Source organism: Thalassophryne amazonica, chromosome 9 (assembly GCF_902500255.1).
Source record: "Thalassophryne amazonica chromosome 9, fThaAma1.1, whole genome shotgun sequence".
NCBI lineage: Eukaryota > Metazoa > Chordata > Actinopteri > Batrachoidiformes > Batrachoididae > Thalassophryne > Thalassophryne amazonica.
Window position 1 is genome coordinate 77,411,631 of NC_047111.1, and position 26,996 is coordinate 77,438,626.

Sequence of the window (26,996 nt, forward strand, 5' to 3'; positions counted from 1 at the left end):
GTCAGCTGCCTCTGGGGTCCCACCTGCCAACAAAGATAAGTAGGACTCCTTCTTCAGCTTGATGGCATCCCTTACTTCCGGTGTCCACCACCGGGTTCGGGGATTGCCGCCGCGACAGGCACCAGAGACCTTGCGACCACAGCTACGAGCAGCCGCATCGACAATGGAGGTGGAGAACATGGTCCACTCGGACTCCATGTCTCCAACCTCCCCCGGGATCTGGGAGAAGCTCTCCCGGAGGTGGGAGTTGAAGACCTCGCTGACAGAGGGTTCCGCCAGCCGTTCCCAGCAGACCCTCACGATACGTTTGGGCCTGCCAGGTCTTACCGGCTTCCTACCCTCCCAGCGGATCCAACTCACCACCAGGTGGTGATCAGTCGACAGCTCTGCCCCTCTCTTCACTCGAGTGTCCGAGACACGTGGCCGAAGGTCAGATGATTCGACTACAAAGTCGATCATCGACCTCTGGCTCAGGGTGTCCTGGTGCCACATGCACTTATGGACACCCTTGTGCTCGAACATGGTGTTCGTGATGGACAAACTGTGACTAGCACAGAAGTCCAACAACTGAACACCACTCGGGTTCAGATCGGGGAGGCCGTGCTTCCCGATCACCCCCCTCCAGGTCTCACTGTCGCCGCCCATGTGGGCGTTGAAATCCCCAGGAGAACAATGGAGTCCCCAGTCGGAGCGCTATCTAGTACCCCTCCCAGGGACTCCAGGAAGGTTGGGTACTCTGCACTGCCGCTCGGCCCGTAGGCCGAGACAACGGCGAGAGACCTGTCCCCGACCCAAAGGCGTAGGGACGCGACCCTCTCGTTCACCGGAGTGAACTCCAACACTTGGCGACTGAGCTGGGGAGCAATAAGCAATGCGACCCCAGCTCTCCACCTCTCCCCGTGGGCGACGCCAGAAAAATGAAGCGTCCAGCCCCTCTCCAGGAATTGGGTACCAGAGCCCAAGCTGTGCGTGGAGGTGAGCCCGATTATCTCTAGTCGGTATCTCTCAACCTCCCGCACAAGCTCAGGCTCCTTCCCCCCCAGCGAGGTGACATTCCACGTCCCAACAGCCAGGGGCTGTGAGCATGGACCGGGCCGCCGGGCCACCCGCCCTCGACTGCCACCCAATCCTCTCTGCACCCGACCCCCACGGCCCCCTCTGCAGGTGGTGAACCCACAGGAGGGCGGTCCCACGTCAGTCTTTCGGGCTGAGCCCGGCCGGGCCCCATGGGCTAAGGCCCAACCACCAGGCGCTCACGCGCGAGCCCCAACCCCAGGCCTGGCTCCTGGGTGGGACCCTGGCTCCGCCATACCGGGCGACGTCACGGTCCTTGATCTTTTACTGGTCATGGAGGTTCTGAACTGCCCTTAGTCTGACCCGTCACCTAGGACCTGTTTGCCTTGGGAGACCCTACAGGGAGCACAAAGCCCCCGACAACATAGCTCCTAGGATCATCCGGGTACGCAAACTCCCCCACCACGATAAGGTGGCAGCTAGAGGGGGAGCAAAACACAACAGAAAAGGTAAAACCAAGTAACAATTAACATAAATAAATAAATATAGAAATAAAAAACTGTTTCCTGTGAACACCTAGTGACTCTTAAACCTCCACTTCATCCCTGTTTTATTTAAGTTTAATGACAATTTGTTTCGGTCAAACCAGATCTAAGCTGTGTTTTTACACAAGAAAAAAATAAAATGCAGTAAACACATTTGTGTCTTTTTTCATGAAAATAACTTATTAAAGATCAAAATCAAATCAATTTTATTTAGATAGCGCCAAATCACAACAAACAGTTGCCCCAAGGCGCTTTATATTGTAAGGCAAAGCCATACAATAATTACAGAAAAACCCCAACGGTCAAAACGACGCCTCCGCCTCTGCCTCCCATTCTACTCCTACAAACCCTAGGAACTACAAGTAAGCCTGCAGTCTGAGAGCGAAGCGCTCTATTGAGGTGATATGGTACTATGAGGTCCCTAAGATAAGATGGGACGTGATTATTCAAAACCTTATAAGTAAGAAGAAGAATTTTAAATTCTATTCTAGAATTAACAGGAAGCCAATGAAGAGAGGCCAATATGGGTGAGATATGCTCTCTCCTTCTAGTCCCCGTCAGTACTCTAGCTGCAGCATTTTGAATTAACTGAAGGCTTTTCAGGGAACTTTTAGGACAACCTGGTAATAATGAATTACAGTAGTCCAGCCTAGAGGAAATAAATGCATGAATTAGTTTTTCAGCATCACTCTGAGACAAGACCTTTCTAATTTTAGAGATATTGCGCAAATGCAATAAACCAGTCCTACATATTTGTTTAATATGCGCATTGAATGACATATCCTGATCAGAAATGACTCCAAGATTTCTCACAATATTACTAGATGTCAGGGTAATGCCATCCAGAGTAAGGATCTGGTTAGACACCATGTTTCTAAGATTTGTGGGGCCAAGTACAATAACTTCAGTTTTATCTGAGTTTAAAAGCAGGAAATTAGAGGTCATCCATGTCTTTATGTCTGTAAGACAATCCTGCAGTTTAGCTAATTGGTGTGTGTCCTCTGGCTTCATGGATAGATAAAGCTGGGTATCATCTGCGTAACAATGAAAATTTAAGCAATGCTGTCTAATAATACTGCCTAAGGGAAGCATGTATAAAGTGAATAAAATTGGTCCTAGCACAGAACCTTGTGGAACTCCATAATTAACCTTAGTCTGTGAAGAACATTCCCCATTTACATGAACAAATTGTAATCTATTAGATAAATATGATTCAAACCACCGCAGCGCAGTGCCTGTGCCAAGATCACATATTATACTTGAGTCAGGCCTTTAAAATACTTTTGTGGACTCTTTTTGAGGAGAATATAACATCATAACTTTATTACAAGCTCAAACGTTGATGTTGCATGATAAAGGCCTTTTAATAATAACTCACTTCAAGAAATAATGGCAAAGCTCACATGTAAGTAAAAAAAAAACATACAAACAACAAAAAAAAGAGATTAATCGATTACTAAAATAATCATTAGTTGCAGCCCTAGTTTGTTTTACAAGTGAGAGCATTTTACCGATTAAATGTGAATAAGCCAGTTTTGAGTTTCTCAGTGTGCATGCGTTTTCAACACTGGTGACAGTGTTACTTTCTGCACAGCAGAACAATGTTGTCGGTTGCTTTAAGCCCTAATTTTGTATTTTATTGACTGTACAGCCAGCAACACAGCACCCATTTGGTGCATTCACCGGATTAGAATAGATCAACATACTACAGAAGACAAAGAATTTTTACTTGACACTCTTTTAAAAAAAATTCTGGGGGAGATCCCCCAGACCCCCATAATCAATAGTGTGTTTTTACTTCACAGATTAAAGTGAGTTTTCTTTGTTTCAGAGGGCTTCATACCCATTAAAATTCACCAGAATGTACTAAATTTAGCTTGCTCTTTTAAAAAATTTCTGGGGGAGAACCCTCAGACCCCCATAATCAATACTGTGTTTTTACTTTACAGATTGAAGTGAGTTTTATTTGATTCAGAGGGCTTCATACCTGTTAAAATTCACCAGAATACACAAAATTTGACTTGGTCTTTAAAAAATGTTCTGGGGGAGCACCCCAGACCCCCCAGAATCAAGACTACAACATCCCCCACCTCCCCACCACCCTTTTATGTACTTTTATGTTCAGGTTTTGCATTCTTTTTATGCTTTGTCTGTCTCTCCTTAGAGGCTATTTAGAATAGATTTATATACTGTATAATGTGTTTATTGTATTTATTGAGGGGAAAAAGAGTGTGTGCCCCCACTACGCCACATTTTAGGGAATTGCTGGCATTGATTTTTGCCAGGAAAAAATTTCAGTCAGATGAAAATTTATTGCTTTAACCCATGAGGTAGCTCCAAAACATATCAGATGGGTTTTTAAGATTTGTTTTTTTTTTTTTTTACTTTGATATAACCTTTGAAGCTTAGCCATGCCCACTTTTCCAGCTGGTTGTATTATCTACAACCCCAATTCCAGTGAAGTTGGGACGTTGTGTGAAATGTAAATTAAAAGAGAATACAATGATTTGCAAATCCTCTTCAACCTATATTCAGTTGAATACACCACAAAGACAAGATATATAATGTTCAGACTGATAAACGTTATTGTTTTTGTGCAAATATTTGCTCATTTTGAAATGGATGCCTGCAACACATTTTAAAAAAGCTGGGACAATGGCATGTTTACCACTGTGTTACACTACCTTTCCTTCTAACAACACTCAATAAGCATTTGGGAACTGAGGACACTAATTGTGAGTGTCATGACTGGGTATAAAAGGAGCATCCCCAAAAGGCTCAGCCGTTCGCAAGCAAAAATGGGGTGAGGATCACCACTTTGTGAACAACTGTGTGAAAAAATAGACCAACAGTTTAAGAACAATGTTTCTCAATGTTCAATTGCAAGGAATTTAGGAATTCCATCATCTACAGTCCATAATATAATCAGAAGATTCAGAGAATTTGGAGAACTTTCTACACATAAGCGGCAAGGCTGAAAACCAACATTGAATGCCTGGACCTTCGATCCCTCAGGCGCCACTGCATTAAAAACCGACATCATTGTGGAAAGGATCTTACTGCGTGGGCTCAGGAACACTTCAGAAATCCATTGTCAGTTAACACAGTTCGTCGCTACATCTACAAGTGCAAATTAAAATTCTACCATACAAAGAGAAAGTCATACATCAACAACATCCAGAAATGCCACCGCCTTCTCTGGGCCCAAGCTCATTTGAAACAGACAGATGCAAAGTGGAAAAGTGTGCTGTGGTCTGATGAGTCCACATTTCAAATTGTTTTTGGAAATCATGGACATCGTGTCCTCCGGACAAAAGAGGAAAAAGACCATCCAGATTGTTACCAGCGCAAAGTTCAAAAGCCAGCATCTGTGATGGTATGGGGGTGTATTAGTGCCCATGGCATGGGCAACTTACACATCTGTGATGGCACCATCAATGCTGAAAGGTACATCCAGGTTTTGTAGCAACACATGCTGCCATCCAAGCAACGTCTTTTTCAGGGACGTCCCTGCTTATTTCAGCAAGACAATGCCAAGACACATTCTGCACGTGTTACAACAGCGTGGCTTCGTAGTGAAAGAGTGCGGGTACTAGACTGGCCTGCCTGCAGTCCAGACCTATCACCGACTTAAAATGTGTGGTGCATTATGAAGCGTAAAATATGACAACGGAGACCCCGGACTGTTGAAGAGCTGAAGTCATACATCAAGTAAGAATGGGAAAGAATTCCACCTACAAAGCTTCAACAATTAGTCCTCAGTTTCCAAACGCTTATTGAGTGTTGTTAGAAGGAAAGGTGATGTAACACAGTGGTAAACATACCACTGTCCCAACTTTTTTGAAACGTGTTGCAGGCATCCATTTCAAAATGAGCAAATATTTGCACAAAAACAAAGTTTATCAGTTTGAACATTAAATATCTTGTCTTTGTGGTGTACTCCATTGAATATAGGTTAAAGAGGATTTGCAAATCATTGTATTCTGTTTTTATTTACATTTTACACAACGTCCCAACTTCATTGGAATTGGGGTTGTAAGTGAGCACTACTATTTTTTTTCACCAAAAATGTTGACAATTCGGTATTAAAAATCGACAATGGGAGACCCTTAGCTACTCAGCTATAATCAGTCAAACAAGCCAACACTCCATGTACGTCTCCATGTATAACGAGAGCTCTGTAGGAATGACATCTAGCTTAAAACCAAATCCAGTGCCAAATCCTCTAGCGGATCTCTGTTTGGATCTGCTGTGGCAATCTCAAGCAACAGGAAAATCTGAAAGCAAATAAATAAATAAAAATCAGCACTGAGTTCTGAGTTCACCGTATAAAAAAGCATTGTACCACTTGGTGGTGCACTTGTTTCTTCAACTTTGCAGAGCAAGCAAGGTCTGAGAGATAGGGGTTTGATTCCAGATGTACTTCAGGCTATATGTCCACAAATCTGTAAATGGGAACCGGCTTTGGCTGAGGTAGTACCCTATGATAGATTTGCATCCTGTCCAGTGAGTGTCGCACTCTCATCTACTTCACACTACACTGTCTGTGGATAAAAAGGAGTCTGGTGGGCCTCAGAGCCTGTAAATATGTACAACTCACATATTTTTCCTCTGTATCTTGTTGGGTGTAAAAGGAAATTATGTTATTTGGACACATTCTGATCATGTACAACCATGTACACATTTGAATAAAGTAAATTCAAAGAACTTTTTCAGTATAGGAATTAGCTTTTCTTCAACTTTTAATATGAACAATACTTAACAGGTTTCCATTACCCTCTAAATTGGGCAGTTTGAAGTAGTGATTTCAAAATTCACTTAATAGAAATGTGCATTTTGAAAAAAAAAAAAACTGTAAAATAGAGCAAAAACATCTTCTGCTCACGAGGTAGATTTCAGGTGATGTTTTTTTTTTTTTTTTAAAGAAGCTATAGTTCATATTTTGTCTGCTATTAGAGGTCACATGACATACAGAAAGCATCATGTCATGTTGTAAAATACATGATGTGGTACATGTGGACAGAGAAAGAGATGAAGCGATTGTTAATAAGGGGTGTGACAGCAATATTGAATAAAAAAAAAAACTATGAAATGGTAATATTTAGTGAGACTTACTCGTCTGTTGCCATAACTATTGAAATTACAGTTCTCAGGAGAGCTTTGCTGTAATAACAGTGATTGCTAGAGGATAAAACCTAGCAGTCACTCAATGGAAATGCCATCATTTCGAAATTTTGTTTTTGCTGACATTCCGGAAATTTCACTTAACTTTTGTGCAAATCTGTGATGGAAATCCATCTCATGTTGAATTATTTAACACGTGACACAGAAACCAGACCACATGAAACCTGAAATGTAAAGAAACCTATGCTGAGTTCATGTGAGATCCACAATTATCTATCAGTGACAACGTGATGTTTTTGACTGATGACCATGTGGGTTTGTTAAGTGTTTCTTTCACTTTGAAGCCAACATGTGCAGATATGAAACAAGTCTCACTTCATAGACAAGATGCCAACAGTAAACCAGAGAATTTAAATTTATTCACACTGACTTTGAAAAATTGTTTAAAATTGTGAAATCTCTTCAGATATCTAGTCAATTATTATTGTGCTTTGAATGTGAATCTTACAGTCTTTTTTCCTGCCTCAATCTCTCTGTCAATCTTTTTTTGTTGGTTTCATGATCAGACTTATTGTTTTCTTTTGTTTTTAACCTCACAATAACAATTAATGCATGGCTGTCCTGAGTTTGGTCGCACTGCCATTGAACACTCTATACCTCGACTGGCCTAATGCTAGCTGCATTTTCGCTGGGGCTGCTTTCTGCATTTGCATGGCTTTATCAGGAGTAACTTGCTCCCCTCCTCCCCCTCAGCCACCATTGAGGCCATTGAAGCCATCGAGACGCATGCTGAGGACAGAGAAGGTAAACATGTGCTTGCCGTCTTCACCCCATGTCAAGATGTTATCAGAGTTTCCTTTAGGAAAGTGCCACGCCCACCTGCTGGTGACAGCTTCATACACAACACCACTCCTACAATAATAACCCTATGAACCAAATGTTTCACATTCATGGAAGACTTTGATCTGGGATATCTTCAGTCAGTTCTTATGAAATAATTATGATCTAGAATCAAAATGCGTCTGAGAGTTTTGGCTGCTCAGACGGCAGTGTTTTCTTTGCAGGACGCTTGTGTGGGATTATATTCTTGTTGCTGTACTTTGGAATCCAAATGTTTGGTCTTGTTGAAGTCTATGGTAGATACTTTGAACTCAGTGCCTTATGCATTCCTATCTCTCCAGAGCAGGAGAGACAGCATTGCAGGTGCCACCACATTAATCAGAAACATCTTTCGAATAGGAATTACTCTAGAGTCAAGAAACTTTTCCATCATTTTTTTCCATTAAGGAATCAGTAACTGTTATAATTATTCAACTCTAGTACCTGAATCATTCTGAGTCTCTACTTCAGAACATGTAGCTCAGTGGGATAGGAATTGGACTACCAATACAGAGACCTGTGTTTGATTCCTGGTCACACTACCTGTGTGTTCTTGAAAAAGTTAATTCATCTGCATTGTCCCAGTCATCCCAGCTCTCATCTGCTTTACACTATGGAACCTGGGAATATGCCCCAGCACGAATGGGCTTCAGGGCCTACACAGGGCTTGCTACTACTTCTTCTACTTAAGATAAAGTACTCTACAATCATAGAGGAACTACTATTTGGATCTTGCAAGACTTTACCATTAATATGGTAGCTGTTACCAACTTTTCCCAGCCAAGATGGATGCCCACAGTTAGGTCAGGACAGGGAATGTTCAGTTATCTGGTCAGAACAAAATTTCTTAGCTCTGGGAGGTAACTGGACAGAAATCATTGATGATGCCCATAACTTTGCAGGAGAAGGAAGGTTCTTTAAAATGTTGTTGGTCTTCACTTGACTGTATGGTTGTGAGGCGTGGATGTTAACCAGTGACCTAAGGCCATCCCAGATGAGAAGGAGTACTTCTTTTGTGAATTAATGCCAACTGGACACTATGATCATGGTGAGTTTTGCACTGAGGTGCATCAGTCCTGAGGACACTAACAGCTGGACCAGGCCAAGCGTACCAACACATAACACCTTGCTGCAGCAGAACAGAGTGTTACTTTTGGACTATAATGATGGACCATAGGTCTTCTTTTGTCAATTTCCAGTTGGGGAACACAGTGTGTGTATATATATATATATATATATATATATATATATATATATATATATATATATATATATACACACACACTGGCCAAAAATATAAATGCAACACTTTTATTTTTGCTCCTCTTTTTCATGGACTGAACTCAAAGATCGAAAACATTTTCGATACACACAAAAGACCTATTTCTCTCAAATATTGTTCACAAATCTGTCAAAATCTGTTAGTGAGGACTTCTCCTTTGCCGAAATAATCCATCCCACCTCACAGGTGTGGCATATCAAGATGCTGATTAGACAGCATGATTATTGCACAAGTGTGTCTTAGGCTGGCCACAATAAAAGGCCACTCTGAAATTTTCAGTTTTATCACACAGCACAATGCCACAGATATCACAGATTTTGAGGGAGCGTGCAATTGACATGCTGATTGTAGGAATGTTCACCAGAGCTGTTGCCCATGAATTGAATGTTCATTTCTCTACCATAAGCTGTCTGCAAAGCGTTTCACAGAATTTGGCTGTACATCCAGCTGGCCTCACAACTGCAGACCACGTGTAACCACACCAGCCCAGGACCTCCACATCCAGCATGTTCACCTCCAAATAATTTGAGACCAGCCACCCGGAGAGCTGCTACAACAATCGGTTTTCAGAACCAAAGAATTTCTGCCCAAACTATCAGAAACCATCTCAAGGAAGCTCATCTGCATGCTCATCGTCCTCATCAGAGTGTCGACCTGTCTGCAGTTCATCGTTGTAACCGATTTGAGTGGGCAAATGCTCACATTCGATGAACTCTGGCACATTGAAGAGATGTTCTCTTCACGAATGAATCCTGGTTTTCATTGTTCAGGGCAGATGGCAGACAGTGTGTGTAGAGTCCTGTGGGTGAGTGGTTTGCTGATGTCAACGTTGTGGATCGAGTGGCCCATGGTGGCAGTGTGGTTATGGTATGGGCAGGTATATGTCATGGACAACGAACACAGGTGCATTTTATTGATGTCATTTTGAATGCACGGAGATACCATTATGAGATCCCGAGGTCCATTGTTGTACCATTCATCCACAACCATCACCTCATGTTGCAGCATGATGATGCATGGCCCCATGTTGCAAGGATCTGACCACGATTCCTGGAAGCTGAAAACATCTCAGTTCTTGCATGGCCAGCATACTCCCCAGACATGTCACCCATTGAGCATGTTTTGGATGCTCTGGATCAGCAAATACAACAGTGTGTTCCAATTCTTGCCACTATCCATCAACTTCAAACAGTCATTGAAGAGGAGTGGACCAGCAATCCACAGGCCACAATCAATAACCTGATCAACTCCATGCGAAGGAGATGTGCTGCACTGCGTGAAGCAAATGGTGGTCACACCAGATACTGACTGGTTTTCTGACTTCCTTCCCAGCCCCCCCCCCAATAAAGCAAAACTGAACATGTCAGAGTGGCCTTTTATTGTGGCCAGCCTAAGGCACACCTGTGCAATAATCATGCTGTCTAATCAGCATCTTTATATGCCACACCTTGAGGTGGGATGGATTATTTTGGCAAAGGAGAAGTGCTCACTAACACAGATTTAGACAGATTTGTGAACAATATTTGAGAGAAATTGGTCTTTTGTGTAGATAGAAAATGTTTGTTCAGTGTATATATATATACACACACACACACACACACACACACAATTATACATGTCCACGAAACACTCAAACATTTCAAATTCAAGTGGTGATAACAGATGCATGATTAAATTATTTTTGTTTTGGCTCCTAAATACCCTCCATTTGGTTGTAAAAATGCTGCATGAATAAAAACAAGAAATGAGCCAGAGCATCAGTGTGAATACTGCATCCTGAAGCTTCATTTCATTTACTGTTCTCAGAAAAGTGCTTTTATTTATATAGTTTTCCAGCCACTTTTCCTTCTAATTACTTTCTTTTTCTCTGACCTGGACTACCTGATCTGAATGTTAAAAAAATATGTGATGTTTTTATCAGATGGCGTGTAGTTTATTTGTGTAATTTTATACATTTTGATTTTTTTTATTACATCACATTAAATAAGGAAATTGGGCATCTTTAGATTAAAAATGTCTAAAATTAAGCCATTTAAATTGCAGCATCTTTTATTTTCTGTCACAATGATAGTTCAGTAATTTCTACTGAATATTTTTAGTCTTCATACAGGATCATTAATTCATTAGCATTTATTAAAAGAGGCTTGCTGCCTTAGTCCTGCTGCTAAACCTGCATTTACATGGATTTTAACAGTTATTTTGGAGAGTTTTGTTTTTTGTTGTTGTTGTTGTTTTTCGGTGGCTCCAACCTGAAGCTGATCTAATTTGTCTCCTCTTCCTTCATCCCAGCTATCCGTGGCTTCTCTCCCCAACACAAGATCAGCAGCTTCGAGGAGGCCAAAGGCCTAGACCGCATTAACGAGCGCATGCCACCACGCAAAGACGGGGTGAATCACGTGGGTCACTCCATGGGAAAGATGAATATGTCCGAGGCAAACGGCACCGATGACAACAGCAACATCCAGTGATGTGCTGTCCCGCCCTCAGAGCCGTGCCGCTGTCGCAGTGTGCAGCAAGACATTGCCAAATCTGGAAATCAGGCCTTCGAACACAGACATAACACAGGCCTCAAGACAGGACATCTGCAGCAAATCTAAAATAGGCGAAAAGGTCATACATTTCATGGCAGTATGTCATCGCACAGTTGGGGGAGGGGGGAGATGGGTTAACCTGTTGGGGCAGGGGTGAGTCGAGGTCAGCAGGCTGCAGCTTTACTGAAAAAGGTCCGAGGTTGGTCCGAACACTGACTAACGTCTGCTCATCACGACAGGGCCTGACTCAAGACTTAATTTCAGTGTGCACGCGGCACAGATCATTTTACTCTTTTATAAAGTGTTTATTAAGAATCACTCACAAAATCACACCATTAGGAAAATAACCTTGTTTACTAACACGTTTTACTAGTATTAACACGTAAAAACACTTTTGTCAGAATGAGCGCAAAAAATTAAAGGAAAATAAATTAAAATGCGTACCTCTTAAACCTTGCAGTGAGATCTTACCAGTGGACTGAGATTTATTGATTTGCCCTGTAAAACGCCATCATCCTGCCGAACCGAGAGGACGGGGTGCTCACGCGTGCTCGACTCTGGACTAACCGCCAAAGCCGCTGCAGTCTGAGGTCAAACTCAAGCCGGGATATGTCTCAAAATGCTCAAGTACCGCGAATTTTGACACCTCCGTTTATCAGTTGTCTCCTAGCAACGACTACCTCGGAGGGGAGAACCGGCCCCACTGCTTCCTGTAAGTATCACAATCGCCCAACAAGTTTTTTTTCCTTCCCGTTTAAAACGTTCGTACCTGCGAATTATCACCTTGCACTTATGTGCAACAATTACGAGGCTCTCTTTCTGAAAAGGAAACATCAGCGTGCCCTTCGCGAAAGGAGGCGTTCTCATATTTTTCACCGCTGGCACACAGCAGCATTAAAATCACATTTTGTAAAAGACAAAAAGTGACCGTGGAGAAAAGCAGAAGGTGATTTAGACCTTTGGGACACATTCCCCCTTTCTCACATGCTAAAACAGTGTGCACTTACTCAAAATGCCCTTTGAGTTCACAACTGCAAGAGCGACACTAAATAAGAAGAAGGAAATTCTGCAAATTTGGGCATGCGTACACTTAAAAATCCCACTTAAATTATATTTAACCACTCTTGTGATTTAAAGCAGAATTTCAGTTATTCAAAGAAAAAACCAAGTCTGACATCGCTATTGTGTTCTTTGAGCACAAATGTGATATTTTGAATAAAATATAAAAGAAAATAATTAAAGGATTCACAATATTAAAGCACAGTATATATCGGGTGTAGGACATGTACCTCCACTGACAATTGAAGTGCTTGAACCCATTCTCTAGTGCATTTTTTAATATTAAAAAGTATCCTAGGCCCACCCCTCTATTTAGATCCACTTCTAAAGTCATTTTTATATATCTCTGTAAATACTACTATTTTTTTCACTTTCTTTAACATGACATGATAGTTCATTTTTCAATATTTCTGGAACCCTCAGTTCTTTTTGGAGTTGAAAATAGGCAGGTGTAGAATGCTAATATGAACAGGTGAAATTTGGTGCAAATCTGGATGATAATCCATATTTTGTCAATGCTGATCACATTGTGCATCACATCTGGACTGTTATCTGGATCTGCAACAGATCTCATGTGTTCTTAGCGCTCTACATGTGCCTATGTTTTTGTTTTGTTTTTCCCTCAAATATGTCCATTATCTCTTGAAAAATTAAAAAAAAAATGTTGAAAAATACCCAATCTTGCAATGTTAAAGAAAAAAAAATCATGGTTCCATCCCCTTAATAAAATCTGCTTCAAGTGTGAACAATTTCTTCACTGGCTGGTACCCCACCCTTCCACCATGTTTCAACAATATTGGTGCAGTGGTTTTTGTGTAATCCTGCTAACAATCAAACAGACAAACACCGCTCATAACATTACCTCCTTGGTGGAGATAATCGTTTTCCATGATGAAAACTTATGTGGGAGCATTTTTGCTGGAAAAACTGTCTTAATACTACATTATAAAACCCTACATTATATTGAAGATACCCTTGCCAATGAATCCAAGAGAAACTATTAAAATAGTTCTATCGAATTCCAAAGCATTTGAACCCTTGACATCAAGTGAATTTGTAGAATTTCCTTCCACTCCTTAATATTTTTTTCTACTTTATGCGCCATGTTTCTACTTAATCCTAAAAGTATGTGAATTAAGGGATGGACTTTAACACAGCATCTATGGTATGGAACGCATCAATGCATGCAGTCAAGTTCCTAATTGTTATGTGAGATTACAATTGTGATAGTTGTGTTTCTAATAGTAAACTTGAATGATTTTTATTTTTTGCATTATATTTGTAGTTTTTGTCTTGTTTTATAAATTTTATAAATAGGCTTCCTTTGATTGCTTTATTTTCAGTTCTCTTATTTATTACCACTGCTTTTAATTTTATACTGACTCACTGTATGCAGAGATGCCCTTCGAAGGTGTGAAGCCTGTGGTTTTGTTTGTTTATTTTTTTTTCTGTTGTACTGGTGTACAGAAGATGTTCAATGGTGTGAATGAATATAATCTCAGTGAAACGCAACTTTCAGGCTGCCAAAGCATGATCGCATGGTTTTCAGATGTAAATGAACTGGACACGTTGAAAATCATGTGTCGCACTCACATTTAAAACATTGTACTCTCATTATACTTATTGCTGATATTATTATTGTTACAATAGCATATGGTTCTGTTCCTTCCTCTGTTTCTCTTTCTTGTAAGGTCTACATGCATATTTCAAGAAATATAATGGATTTTATCTTGCAACATTTTTTTTTATTACTATCTGGAGATCTGTTTTGGCATTTGATTTCCTAAAATGATACAGACATATTGTAAGCATGCCCTATGGGACAAATCACATTTTTTTTACTCTTGAATAAAATATGCATGAATAAATGCTGATTTGTGCATCAGCATCACTTAGGCTACAGTCCACCACACTAATGACTACAGTTTTGAGAATTAAAATGCAAACTTGCCACCCAGAATGCATTGTTAAAAATTCACTGAATTTATATTATGTCTGAAATTAAATTGCACCTTTTCGTTAACTGTAATCAAAACAAATATCTACATTGCCAGCTGTTTAAGTTTCCCAAGGTTTTTGATTACTTGTTAAAGTAACTCATACTATTTACCCCCCTTCTACTCTGTTTTCCAAAATGGACTGTCTGGGTTTTTGACAGTCCAGGTTTTCAATAACGTCCTGGATCCAGCCACTAGAATCGTATCTGCATGCAGCAAAAGTGTCAAACGTGCAGAGACATTCACTTATCTCAGCGTTGACATTCATGTCTCTGGGTCCTCTGCATTTGAGATCAAGAGACGTCAGGGAAGAACTTCTAGACTTATGAGGTCACTGGAGAGAGGTGTTCAGTGATGCCAATATCTTCACAGGAAAACTAAGGTTCAAGTCTTCGTGGAACTTCCAGCCTAACACTATATGGTTGTGAGACCTGGGTGCCAACCAGTGATCGGAGGTCTCTTTGGATGATCCTTGGGTATTGCTGGAACGTGTCAAATGAATAGTTACTTAGGGAGACTAAGATGAGGAGTATCACTTGCACTGTGAGGGAACTAGTCCACTGCTAAGTCCCCATGTTTGGTTTGGACTTTTTTAGGACTTAAGAGTACATGAGACCTAGGCAAGATGAAGACCGGACTCAACCAGACTTGAGTACAACAACAATAGAGGAAACACCAGCTTTTGGCTGTATGGTGCGTTTGTTGGGTTATGATCCAACACACAGGTGCCTCAGTGTTGAGGACCTGAGCGGCTAGGGAAGGTCAAGGGGGAAGCTCACATTTCACCTGACTGCGGCAGAATGATGCTTGTAACCGCCCAGGCTTGTCTGCTTGTTGCCTTCCATGACCCAGGGCATTTTCATGGTGTGGTGGATGCGGTGACATACAACACCATGCTCTCAGACTTGACATGACTTGACAGTGCGTTCTGCTACTGTAGCCTCCTGTCTACTTGATTGCAAAGCAAAACCAATAAAGCAAACCCTCCAAAGTTCAAATCCCACTGATACTACTTGTCTGGGTCCTTGGAGAAGACATTTATACTGTATTTTCCCAGTCCTGCCCAGCTGTAAACTGGTGTCAGCCTTGGATAGGGAAGCAACCTGAGTCAGCCTGGCATACTATCCAGGGGGACTGGCACACTCTCATCCACTTCACACTACACAGTCTGGAGATAGGTAACGGGCCTACACTGGAGCAGTGATGGTTTATATTGCCAGCAGAGCAAAGCTTTGGAAATAAAAAAAAAACCCTCACAAAAAAAGGTCATTTCAATCTGTAACTTCAAAACACCCTGCCTCATGCCCTGTGACTGCTGGGTTGCATTCCAATACCTCATGACCCATTATTGGAGTAAGTGGGTATAGAAAATGGATAGATGGATAGATGTAACGTCAAAGCGTATATTGAGAGAAACAGAGAGAATGAAGACGTGTCTGTTTTGGCTACAAAATCCTTTTTGCAGGAATGTGGGGAATTGTGACCATTTTATTTGACTTTATAATATAACTACTCTTAATAAAAAAACAACCATTTATTTCTCTCATTTATTACATTTCTGAGTGGAGGCAATTTGCCTCTCACAAACCCCATTAACTCTGTACCTTGCTGAACCACCTCCACTTTCTTTTTGCTTGGCAATTACAAGTTGTGATAAGTTTCTCTCAAAAACCTATATTTGTTAAGGAAAAAAGGTATAATATTTAACAAAATGCAAAAAACTAATTCTGAATGAAGCAATGCACACAATGCCACAATAAATTATTCGTAATATTCAGCTCCAGCTAACTTAATAATAACTTAAACAGGGAATAATGTTTTTGAAACAAGCAGCACTAACAGACCTTGGCTTTTGAAATGTACAGTAGTGTTCAGAATAATAGTGCTATGTGACTTAAAAGATTAATCCAGGTTTTGAGTATATTTCTTATTGTTACATGGGAAACAAGGTACCAGTAGATTCAGTAGATTCTAACAAATCCAACAAGACCAAGCATTCATGATATGCACACTCTTAAGGCTATGAAATTGGGCTATTAGTAAAAAAAAAAGTAGAAAAGGGGGTGTTCACAATAATAATAGTGTGGCATTCAGTCAGTGAGTTTGTCAATTTTGTGGAACAAACAGGTGTGAATCAGGTGTCCGCTATATAAGGATGAAGCCAGCACCTGTTGAACATGCTTTTCTCTTTGAAAGCCTGAGGAAAATGGGATGTTCAAGACATAGTTCAGAAGAACAGTGTAGTTTGATTAAAAAGTAGATTGGAGAGGGGAAAACTTATACGCAGGTGCAAAAGATTATAGGCTGTTCATCTACGATGATCTCCAATGCTTTAAAAGGGACAAAAAAAAAAAAAAAAAAACAGATGCGTGGAAGAAAATGGAAAACGACCATCAAAATGGATAGAAGAATAACCAGAATGGCAAAGGCTCACCCATTGATCAGCTCCAGGATGATCAAAGACAGTCTGGAGTTACCTGTGAGTGCTGTGACAGTTAGAAGATGCCTGTGTGAAGCTAATTTATTTGCAAGAATCCCCCGCAAAGTCCCTCTGTTAAATAAAACACATGTGCAGAAGAGGTTACAGTTTTCCAAAGAACACATCAACTGGCCTAAAGAGAAATGGAGGACTGATGAGAGTAAAACTGTTCTTTTTGGGTCCAACGGCCGCAGACAGTTTGTGAGACGACCCCCAAACTCTGAATTCAAGCCACAGTTCATAGTGAAGACAGTGTAGCATGGTGGTGCAAGCATCATGATATGGGCATGTTTCTCCTACTATGGTGTTGGGCCTATATATCGCATATCAGGTATCATGGATCAGTTTGGATATGTCAAAATACTTGCAGAGGTCATGTTGCCTTATGCTGAAGAGGACATGCCCTTGAAATAGGTGTTTCAACAAGACAATGACCCCAAACACACTAGTAAACAAGCAAAATCTTGGTTCCAAACCAACAAAATTAATGCCTAGCAAATGTGAAGAAATCATGAAAAACTGTGGTTATACAACTAAATACTAGTTTAGTGATTCACAGGATTGCTAAAAAAGCAGTTTGAACATAATAGTTTTGAGTTTGTCGTGTCAACAGCAGATGTTACTATTATTGTGAACACCCCCTTTTCTACTTTTTTTTTTTTACTGATAGCCCAATTTCATAGCCTTAAGAGTGTGCATATCATGAATGCTTGGTCTTGTTGGATTTGTGAGAATCTACAGAATCTACTGGTATCTTGTTTCCCATGTAACAATAAGAAATATACTCAAAACCTGGATTAATCTTTTTAGTCACATAGCAACACTACTAAGAAACAGAGAGAGAATGAAGACGTGTCTGTTTTGGCTACAACATCCTTTTTACAGGAATGTGGGGAATTGTGACCATGTTATTTGACTTTATAATATAACTACTCTTAATCAAAAAACAACCATTTATTTCTCTGATTTATTACATTTCTGAGTGGAAGCAATTTGCCTCTCACAAACCCCATTAACTCTGTACCTCGCTTAACCACCTCCTTCACTTTCTTTTTGCTTGGCAATTACAAATTGTGATAAGTTTCTCTCAAAAAAAACCTATATTTGTTAAGGAAAAAAGGTAAAATATTTAACAAAATGCAAAAAACTAATTCTGAATGAAGCAATGCACACAATGCCACAATAAATTATTTGTAATATTCAGCTCCAGCTAACTTAATAATAACTTAAACAGGGAATAATGATGTTTTTGAAACAAGCTGCACTAACAGACCTTGGCTTTTGAAATGTAAGAGTCCAAAAATAATCCAGAAATTAATTTAATCCATTTTTTAAATTTTGAACAACTAAATGACATAATTCATGGTTAATCTGGGAACTTATGCCTATTTAAAGGGCCTGCCCAAGGGGGCATTGGTATTGCATTGTCGCACATGTGGACTATTCGAATGACTTCTCAACATGCTTATCTCCTTTGTTAACTCTCATGTGGTAAAGCTATTTTAGCGACTAGGATAATTATGGCATCAAATATAGAAGAACTGGTGACTAGCAAATATGCCAATACTTTAACACAAATCTCAATGAACCCATCAGTCATCCTTACAATAGTAGAGAAGCTTGAATCTTCGACTGGACTGGGTTTATTCTATGTCTGTTGGCCATGCTTCCCTGAAAAATAGTAAAACTTGGTTTTGGCAACTTACAAAACCATCTGAAGCTATAATGTCAAAAATCTCATAGATCTTCCCAGTGTCATAAGTAACCCTGCACAATTTTGGATTATACTTACCACACAGATAGGCCGATCTTTGCAAAATTCTATGAACAAACGCAGGATAAATAGACTGACAAGTTCTTGGATTTGCTGTGGTGCTCCTGATGCTAAACAAGTGGGCAGCCAAAGAGACTTACTAGATTTACCACACACACACACACACACACACACACACACACAAAGAAAAAAATAAACCACAAGAAAAATACATCCGGAAAGTATTCAGAGTGCTTCACTTTTTCCGTGTGTTCTTATGTTACAGCCTTTTTCCAAAATGGATGAAATTCATTTTTCCCCTCAAAATTCTACTCACAAAACCCCATAATGACAACATGAAAAAAGTTTTTTTTTAATTTATTTAAAAACAACAACAACTAAATCACATATTCACACCCTTCACTCTATACTTTGTTGATGCACCTTTGGCAGCAATTACAACCTCAAGTCTTCTTGATGCCACAAACAATCTTTGTGCAGTTTTGTCCATTCCTCTTTGCAGCACCTCTCAAGCTCCATCAGGTTGGATGGGGAGCGTTGGGGCACAGCCATTTTCAGATCTCTCCAGAGATGTTCAAACAGATTCAGGTCTGGGCGAATGGCTTTACAGAGTTGTCCTGAAGCCGCTCCTTCAAAGGAGAAGCTTCATGACAACTCTGTGACCCTAAGTCAGGGGTGGGCAACGAGGGCCGAGACACTGCAGGTTTTCCTTGCAACCAATCACCTCAGCAGGTGGGTTGCTGATGAGCCTCTCCCTTAAACATAAACACCTGGTTATCAATGAAATCACCTGCTGAGACACCTGAACATTAATGAAATCACTTGCTGAGGTGATTGGTAGCAAGGAAAACCTGCAGTGCTTCGGCCCTTCATGGCACATGATTGCCTACCCCTGTCCTAAGTACACAGCCAAGATATATCTTGGCTGTCATTGTCCATTGGTGTCATTGTCCTGCTGAAAGATGAACCATCACCCCATTCTGAGGTCAAGAGCGCTCTGGAGCAGGTTTTCATCCAGGATGTTTCTGTACATTGGTGCATTCATCTTTCCCTCAATCCTGACTAGTCTCCCAGTTCCTGCTGCTGAAAAACATCCCCACAGCATGATGCTGCTACCACCATGCTTCACTGCAGGGAAACAACACCAAAGTGTTGAATCTTTGCACCACCAGTCCAGAGAATTTTGTTTCTCATGGTCCTTCAGGACCAAAAGAAACCATGAGAGTCCTTCAGGTGTCTTTTGGCAAAATCCAGATGGGCTGCCATGTGCCTTCTACTAAGGATTGGCTTCCATCTGGCCACTCTATCATACAGGCCTGATTGGTGGATTTCTGCAGAGATAGTTGTCCTTCTGGAAGATTCTCTTCTCTCCACAGAGGAATGCTGGAGCTCTGACAGAGTGGCCATTGGGTTCTTGATCATCTCCCTGACTCAGGGCCTTCTCCCTGATCGCTCAGTTTAAACGGGCAACCAGCTCTAGGAAGAGTCCTGGTGGATCCCACCTTCTTCCATTTAAGGATGATGGTGGCCACTGTGCTTATTGGGACCTTCAAACCAGCAGAAATGTTTCTGTACCCTTCCTCAGATTTGTGCCTCGAGACAGTCCTGTCTTGGAGGTAGACAACTCCTTTGACTTTATGCTTGGTTTGTGCTCTGACATGCACTGTCAACTGTGGGACCTTATATGTAGACAGGTGAGTGCCTTTCCAAATCATGTCCAATCAACTGAATTTACTGCAGGTGGACTCCAATAAAGCTGTAGAAACATCTCAAGGATGGTCAGTGGAAACAGGATGCACCTGAGCTCAATTTTGAACTTCATGGCAAAGGCTGTGGATGCTTTTGTACATGTGATTTCTTAGTTGTTGTTGTTGTTTTTATATATATATATATATAAATTTATAAAAATCTAAAAAAACAAACAACCCCCCTTTTCACATTGTCATTATGGGGCATTGTGTGTAGAATTTTGAGGGAAAAGATTAATTTCAAACATTTTAGAATAAGGCTGTAACAAAATGTGGAAAAAGTGAAGCACTGTGAATACTTTCCGGATGCACTACTTGTCACTCCCCATATGTCAAACTACACACACACACACACACACACACACACACACACACACACACACACACACACACACACACACACACACACACACACACACCTATCTATCTATCTATCTATCTATCTATCTATCTATCTATATATATATATATATATATATATATATATATATATATATATATATATATATATATATATATATATATATATATATATATATATATATATATATATGAGAGGGGAATAGAAACCCACAGTTGTCTCAGCATATAAAACAAAGAATTGTGAACCCTGTCAATCCATCCGTCCGCCTGTCTGTGCTCAGCATAAGTCCAGTCCTATTACTGCCAGGCTCAAACTCACAGGAAACATTCTTGGGACACAGACCTTTAACAAGTTCAAAGATGGCTAACCTTGACCTATTTTAAGAGGACAAAAGGTCACATTCTATTTCCTATTTTTATGCTCATAGGGCCAAGGGAATTTTAGCATTACATTATATTTTTCCATTTATTGTTATAATTATTATTATTACCAGATATGTTGTGAAGGATTCGAAATGTGATATATTTAAAAAATACTGCTTCATGTTGGAATAGAATTTCTTGGGGAAAAAAATGTTATTTTTTTCGATGTGACGTCACATACGCGTCCTCCCTTGTTGCCAGATTGGCGAAAAACAGATTTTCGTGAGGTTGCTGCAGCTTTTCATTTCGTGTTGTATATGAAATTTCAATTACACGTTTGATCAGATTTCAAAGATATTGGAGGTAAAAACACTGATAACTGAAGTGGGAGGGGAAGAAGTGATTAGTTTCATTCCTCATATGATTGCAGACTGTGATTAATCAGAATTTGGGGTGACACCCGCTTTCCCTTTGGTGAAATAGTAGCAGATAAAGTATGCATCTTAATAATCTGTTTCATTGAATGCGCCGTCTTTAAGCATTTAATCTCTTTCTCTACAGATTTCAGGTCATTTTAAATTGAATTTAGCGGAAAATAGTTTATGTTATCTGGCAACACCGGTCCTCCTGTCGGTCATTATGTCCGGTTTAGTTTAGCGTGTTTTCCGCCACACGGGAAAAAAAAGATACGACTCAGTTTATAAGATTTCAAAATGAGCAGACGTCAGGTGTGTTTGCTGACCTACAGGACCCGCCGTCGTGTGTTAGCGGGCCCATGTGACGGATTGTGATTGAGCTAACACACGCAGCTGTGTGTGTAACCGAAGCAGCCTCCGCGGCGCTATTTGATATTACTGGCGCACATTGCACAGGAGGCGGGTGCAGAAAATAACTCCACACGGTAATGTTTAAAATGGACAAAGACGAAGCGAACCGGTTGGTAGAGAAAGCGAAGCTGTGCTTGCGCTCTGGACGGACAGAACGAGCACTGCAGCTGCTGTATGAAGCTCAGAATGTTTACCCCACCACCCGGGCCAGAGGTAACGTTAGCCTAGCATTAACCAGCTATGCTAAACCAGACAACAAGCATTTATGGTTTGTGGTTCTGATAAGTCTGCATGTTGGTGATGATGCCAATTTGTTTCCAACGCCCCAAAGTGATCACACATTGGACCTAAAGGACCTCCCCCAATCCTGTAATCTAAATATAATCCTAATTTGTTTTAAACATAATTTAACTTAACCTTAACCGTCAACACGATTTGATTTAAAATGAGTATCAAATTATATTGTGATTATTTTGGGAAATAGTGTGATTGCGATATGGTTGTTGTGGTGTCTTCCTAGGCTCCCTTAATATTTGTTCTGTCAAGCTATTTTTTTATGTGGGCTGTCTTACAATCAGGGTGCATAAGTGGTGTTTAATGACAAGGTGGAAATGCCCAACAAAGTTTAGTTTGCCATAACTACTACTGGTCTATCAGCAGCAATGGTCATTTGGTTGATATCCCCATTTGTTTACCAGCAGAACTCTAATTATGCTGGTTTTTACCAAAATATTTGTGTCATTTCCAGTGGTGGGCACAGTTCTGCTAACTGCTAATTATCGAAGCTAAGGTTTTCGTTAGCGCATTAGCTTTGCAGATAACTCTGAAAACCATCAGCGGACCACTTAGCTTCCTATAAATTTAGTTGCAATCATTTTTAGACTGCTAACATATTTTTGCAGGCATAGTGAATAAAGCTTAACAGTTAAAAACATTTGTGAAGTCTGAAATCAAAGATTTTAGTGCCTGCCTGTTACACGTTTGTATCAGACAGACTGCTATGAGTGGTACAGCTCTATCCTCTGCAGGCAGACAGTTTTGACTTATGGTAAAAATTTAAACAAACTCATTCCAGACAAGTTATTGGAATTAACGTCACGTCTTGTCGTTTTACAAAGTGAAACTATCAGCTATATGTTTTAGTTTTAAAGTAATGCACTAATTTAGAAGGTTTTAGTATTTAGACAAACATGCCGCGATGCATTATGGGTAAATTAGTTTCCTGACATGAGTGTTTGGTTGGTCGGTATAACACGTTACTGAAACCTGTGGTGGGTTTTACAAATAAATCTGTATTTGTAAATATGTCTCTTTTTTTTCATTTGTTAAAAAAAAGGCAATTTGAAAACTGAAAATTCGGTTTAAGTTGATTCATCACTTTTCGCGAATGTGTGGCGGCAGTCATATTCATACTGCCATGATGGCAGTGTTCATGGCATTCATGAGTTCACGTTCATTAGTCTGTATAATTTACACAATTATCTTAGTCAAACGAAGTCCTCTCTGGAACACTGCTGCAGTGATTGTACTTGTTATTTTTAGTCTTGAAATAAATATTTGCAGGGTTCTCACCAGCATTATAACAGTGTAACGACCCATTACGCTGATGCATGAAAAAATTATGCTGCAGTTGGGCCGTTACACTGTTTCCAAGGGCATGTAATGGGAAAATGATCATTTATGATCATTTCTGATGATCAGAAATTATAATCTTTTCTGATTGTGGACCCGCAGCGGGTTCAAAATCAACCTACAGAAATGATCATTTTTTCATCAACCTCAGTCAGACCCATTTAAAGATTTCAATCGTGACTCACTTTTCTGCTGATTAAAGTCGGCAAGAAAAAAAAAATCATGCACCGTTTCACACCGCGTTTTTTTTTTTTCATTTCCTTGTGACATGCTTTTTCCATAGGACAGCACACAAAGGTTCTCTGGAGTGGATCATTGCCCATATGGGAAAAGATCTTGGGGGGAGAAGTTCTCGTACAGCCACTAAAGTTCTCCTGCAGTGTGCCCCGCACCGAGCGCTGGGAGAAAAGTGCTCTGCAGCCACTAAATTTCTCCTGCAGTGTGCCGCACACCAAGCACTGGAGGAAAGTTCTCTGCAGCCGCTGAATTTCTGCGTGCCCCGCACTGAGTGCTGGGGGGAAAGTTCTCTTACATCTCCTAAAGTTCTCCTTGCAGAGAGCCACGTGCCACGTGCTGCAGGATAGGGGAGAGCGGGGCCGGCTTCCCCTGCTAGATTTTTAAATTTATAATCCTCTGAAACACTATTGCCTGCATTTTGAGCACCAAATTGTGTGAAGTGAAGCCATAGTTTTTTGTTTTGTTTTTTAATTAAGGTGCTCGAGGACCACAATGTAAATAAGCATCCGTATTGGAAGCGTTCTTGTGTTATCCTCTGCAGTATTTTTATGTATTGTTATATAATTTTATTGCCAAATAAAATAAAATTCTGGGAGCAGTGGATTTCTGTTAGCGGCGGATCTCTGACAGCGCCACGGTGCCGTGAGGCTTCTTCACATCGATGTTGAAACTTGTGCAAAAGATATTCAGTTGATTGCCAGATAGAATTAAAGAAACTCGTAAAATAAACCACAAAATATTCACATTTAAAAATTGAAATCAAATAATTCATTCATTCATTCATTTTCTGCCGCTTATCTGAGTCTGGGTCGCAGCAGCAGTAGACCAAGCAGCTCATCTCACACTTCCCCATCCTCTGCCAAATCCTGTAACTTTTCCTGGGGGATCCTTAGGTGTTCCCAAGCCATCTGGGAATTATAATCCCTCCAGTATGTTCTGGGAATACTCAGGGTCTTGACCCAACCTGGAAGACCTCCAGAGCGAGACTAGCAGGGGGTATCCTTACCAGATGCACGAACCACCTCAGCTGGCTTGTTTCAATGCAAAGAAGCAGCGGCTCTACTCCGAGTCCCTACTGGATAGTCATCCTTCTCACCCTGACCTGGAGTGTAAGCCAAGATACCCAACAGAGGAATCTCATTTCTTCCACTTGTATCCACAACCTTTCGGTCATTACCCAAAGTTAATCACCACGTGTGAGGATAGGAGTGTAAATTGACGGGTAACTTGAGTCTCGCCTTCTGGCTTAGCTTTTTCTTTACCACAACTGTCTGATACAGTGTCCGTAACCCACAGATGCTGCCTCAATCCATACTATTGATCTCGTGCTCCAGTTTACCCCCACTCATGAACAAGACCCAGAAAAACTTAAAGTCCTCCACCTGGAGCAATAACTTTCCCCTGAGGGGATAAGCCACTCTTTTCCAAGAGAGGACCATGGTCTCAGATTTGGAGGTGCTGATTCTTATTACAGTCACTTTGCATTCTGCCTCAGACCTCCACAGTGCACATCGGAGGTCTACTGCTGTCATGACCCGGACCCAGATAAGCAGCAAAATAGGAATGAGTAAAAAGGTTTGTCTTGAGCCTCATCGTAGAAATACTTGCATATAACCAAGGCTTGCAAAACCAGTTCCAAATTATCATTGTCGGGTTTTTTGTGGGGGAGCTACCCCTTGTGTGTGGCAAACCAAGGCGTGTTACATGGTTGGATGGGGCACCAATAGAGGAGGGGAAGAAAGCCATGGATGTGCCATAGAACTACAACTGATAGAATGTACTCGTATACTGAAGCACGACACTAATGATCTGTCACTGAAGGCAGATTGTGAACTATTAAAATATCTGCACAATCTATTATTTCACAAAACCCCTACTGTTGACTGCCTGTTTGGGCCAAACAGGAAACCAGGAAACTGCAGTAAAGTGTCTTTGTGATGCTGCAGCACAAGTGGCTCGATTGTCTCAACACACTGTGTGACGATTGTGTGGAAACATGGTGCGCAGTATATATGTTACTACTGCACATGTATCACAGACCCATCATTTCTGTGGTACTTTTCATGTGCAAATATTTGGGGTTAGTTGGCCTTTAGTTACACTTGAGTTGTAGATTGACCAAGACATTGTTCTTCTAGTTCTCATCGATACCATATTAAAGGATAGAGAAGCTGCATCTACAGAAGAAAACCACATACCCCCACCTACAGGCTGGCGAGATGAGGGCTTTGGGAGGAATGACACACACAGTGCAGGTGGCGAAGAAAAGAAGAGCTACACAGAGGATCAACGCCAGGGCGTTCTCAGGTACTCGCAGTGATCCACTTGACTTTAGCATCATCTCCTTTGTGCCCCTTTGTGCATAAGTCAAAAACTACTCGCCAGGTTGATGTCAAAACTTTACACAAGGCGGGCTTTCAGCAGTGCTCACTTCACTTCCAAAGTGGATCTTGATTTTATAAGTCTTTAACTGATTATGTGTAGCCCCGAAAATGAGGAGCCTTCCCCATCTAATCAGTACCAAATGACATGAAATGACCTCAGTTAACTCAGTCATAAGGCAGTGTTTCACCTACAGTATTATAGGCTTGGCAGTCTACCAGGCCAGTGAGAACACTTATCAGGGCAGAAATATTTTTCATGGAGTCAGTGATGAGTAACGCTGACAAAATACTGAAAAAATAATTTATTAATTTGTGGAAATATCATTGGAACTGAAACACTGTGATGTCAATATATTATGCTACACATGTTAGGTTTGCACTCTTTTTGTATGCATTGCATTTGAGTGATGAGCAGAAAGTTTTAATAATGTTTGTCAAAATGAATAATTCTTTCAACTTTGCATTGGAAGTGTTTGTTTCAGGGATTAACGTTCCGTCAATTGGGCTACCAAAAGGCAACGTTCGCTCTGACAGAAAATCAAGGCTGGATGCAAGATATAAGATTTACCGCATTCAAAAATACATTTTTAGAATAACGTCTGTTTTGTTTTTGTTGTTTCTCCTGGCAGTGAGTCCTGGTGTCTGTTCCTCTCATTCCTCTATGTCCTGTCTGTGGCTAGATTCAGCTAGATTCCCATGACGCATAACAACAAACAGTAATGCTTTTTTTAAATACCCAAAATATGCCTAAAATCTCT

The 26,996-nt window shown here is 40.7% G+C and overlaps 2 protein-coding genes and 1 long non-coding RNA gene across 5 annotated transcripts in view; 2 read left to right on the top strand and 1 right to left on the bottom strand.

The window, feature by feature from the left end:
- ppp3ca (protein phosphatase 3, catalytic subunit, alpha isozyme) overlaps nt 1-11,494 on the top strand; it is a 105,606-nt gene extending 94,112 nt beyond the window's left edge. For 2 of the 3 annotated variants that reach the window (XM_034178455.1, XM_034178457.1), the window contains exons 13-14: nt 7,437-7,487; nt 11,134-11,494. In XM_034178455.1, the coding sequence (XP_034034346.1) occupies nt 7,437-7,487; nt 11,134-11,312 (230 nt within the window). In that variant the 3' untranslated portion in view covers nt 11,313-11,494. The remainder of the gene's footprint in view (nt 1-7,436; nt 7,488-11,133) is intronic. The other variant, XM_034178456.1, reaches the window with a different exon arrangement.
- Nucleotides 1-25,137, bottom strand: LOC117517442. The gene is made up of 3 exons (XR_004562730.1): nt 25,018-25,137; nt 17,078-17,081; nt 1-11 (listed from the first exon to the last, which is right to left on the bottom strand). It is a non-coding gene; the product is annotated as an uncharacterized LOC117517442 (long non-coding RNA).
- The window catches only part of dnajc18 (DnaJ (Hsp40) homolog, subfamily C, member 18), a 25,455-nt gene continuing 20,257 nt past the window's right edge, over nt 21,799-26,996 (top strand). The window contains exons 1-2 of the mRNA XM_034178458.1: nt 21,799-22,198; nt 25,993-26,161. Of these exons, the coding sequence (XP_034034349.1) occupies nt 22,063-22,198; nt 25,993-26,161 (305 nt within the window). The 5' untranslated portion in view covers nt 21,799-22,062. The remainder of the gene's footprint in view (nt 22,199-25,992; nt 26,162-26,996) is intronic.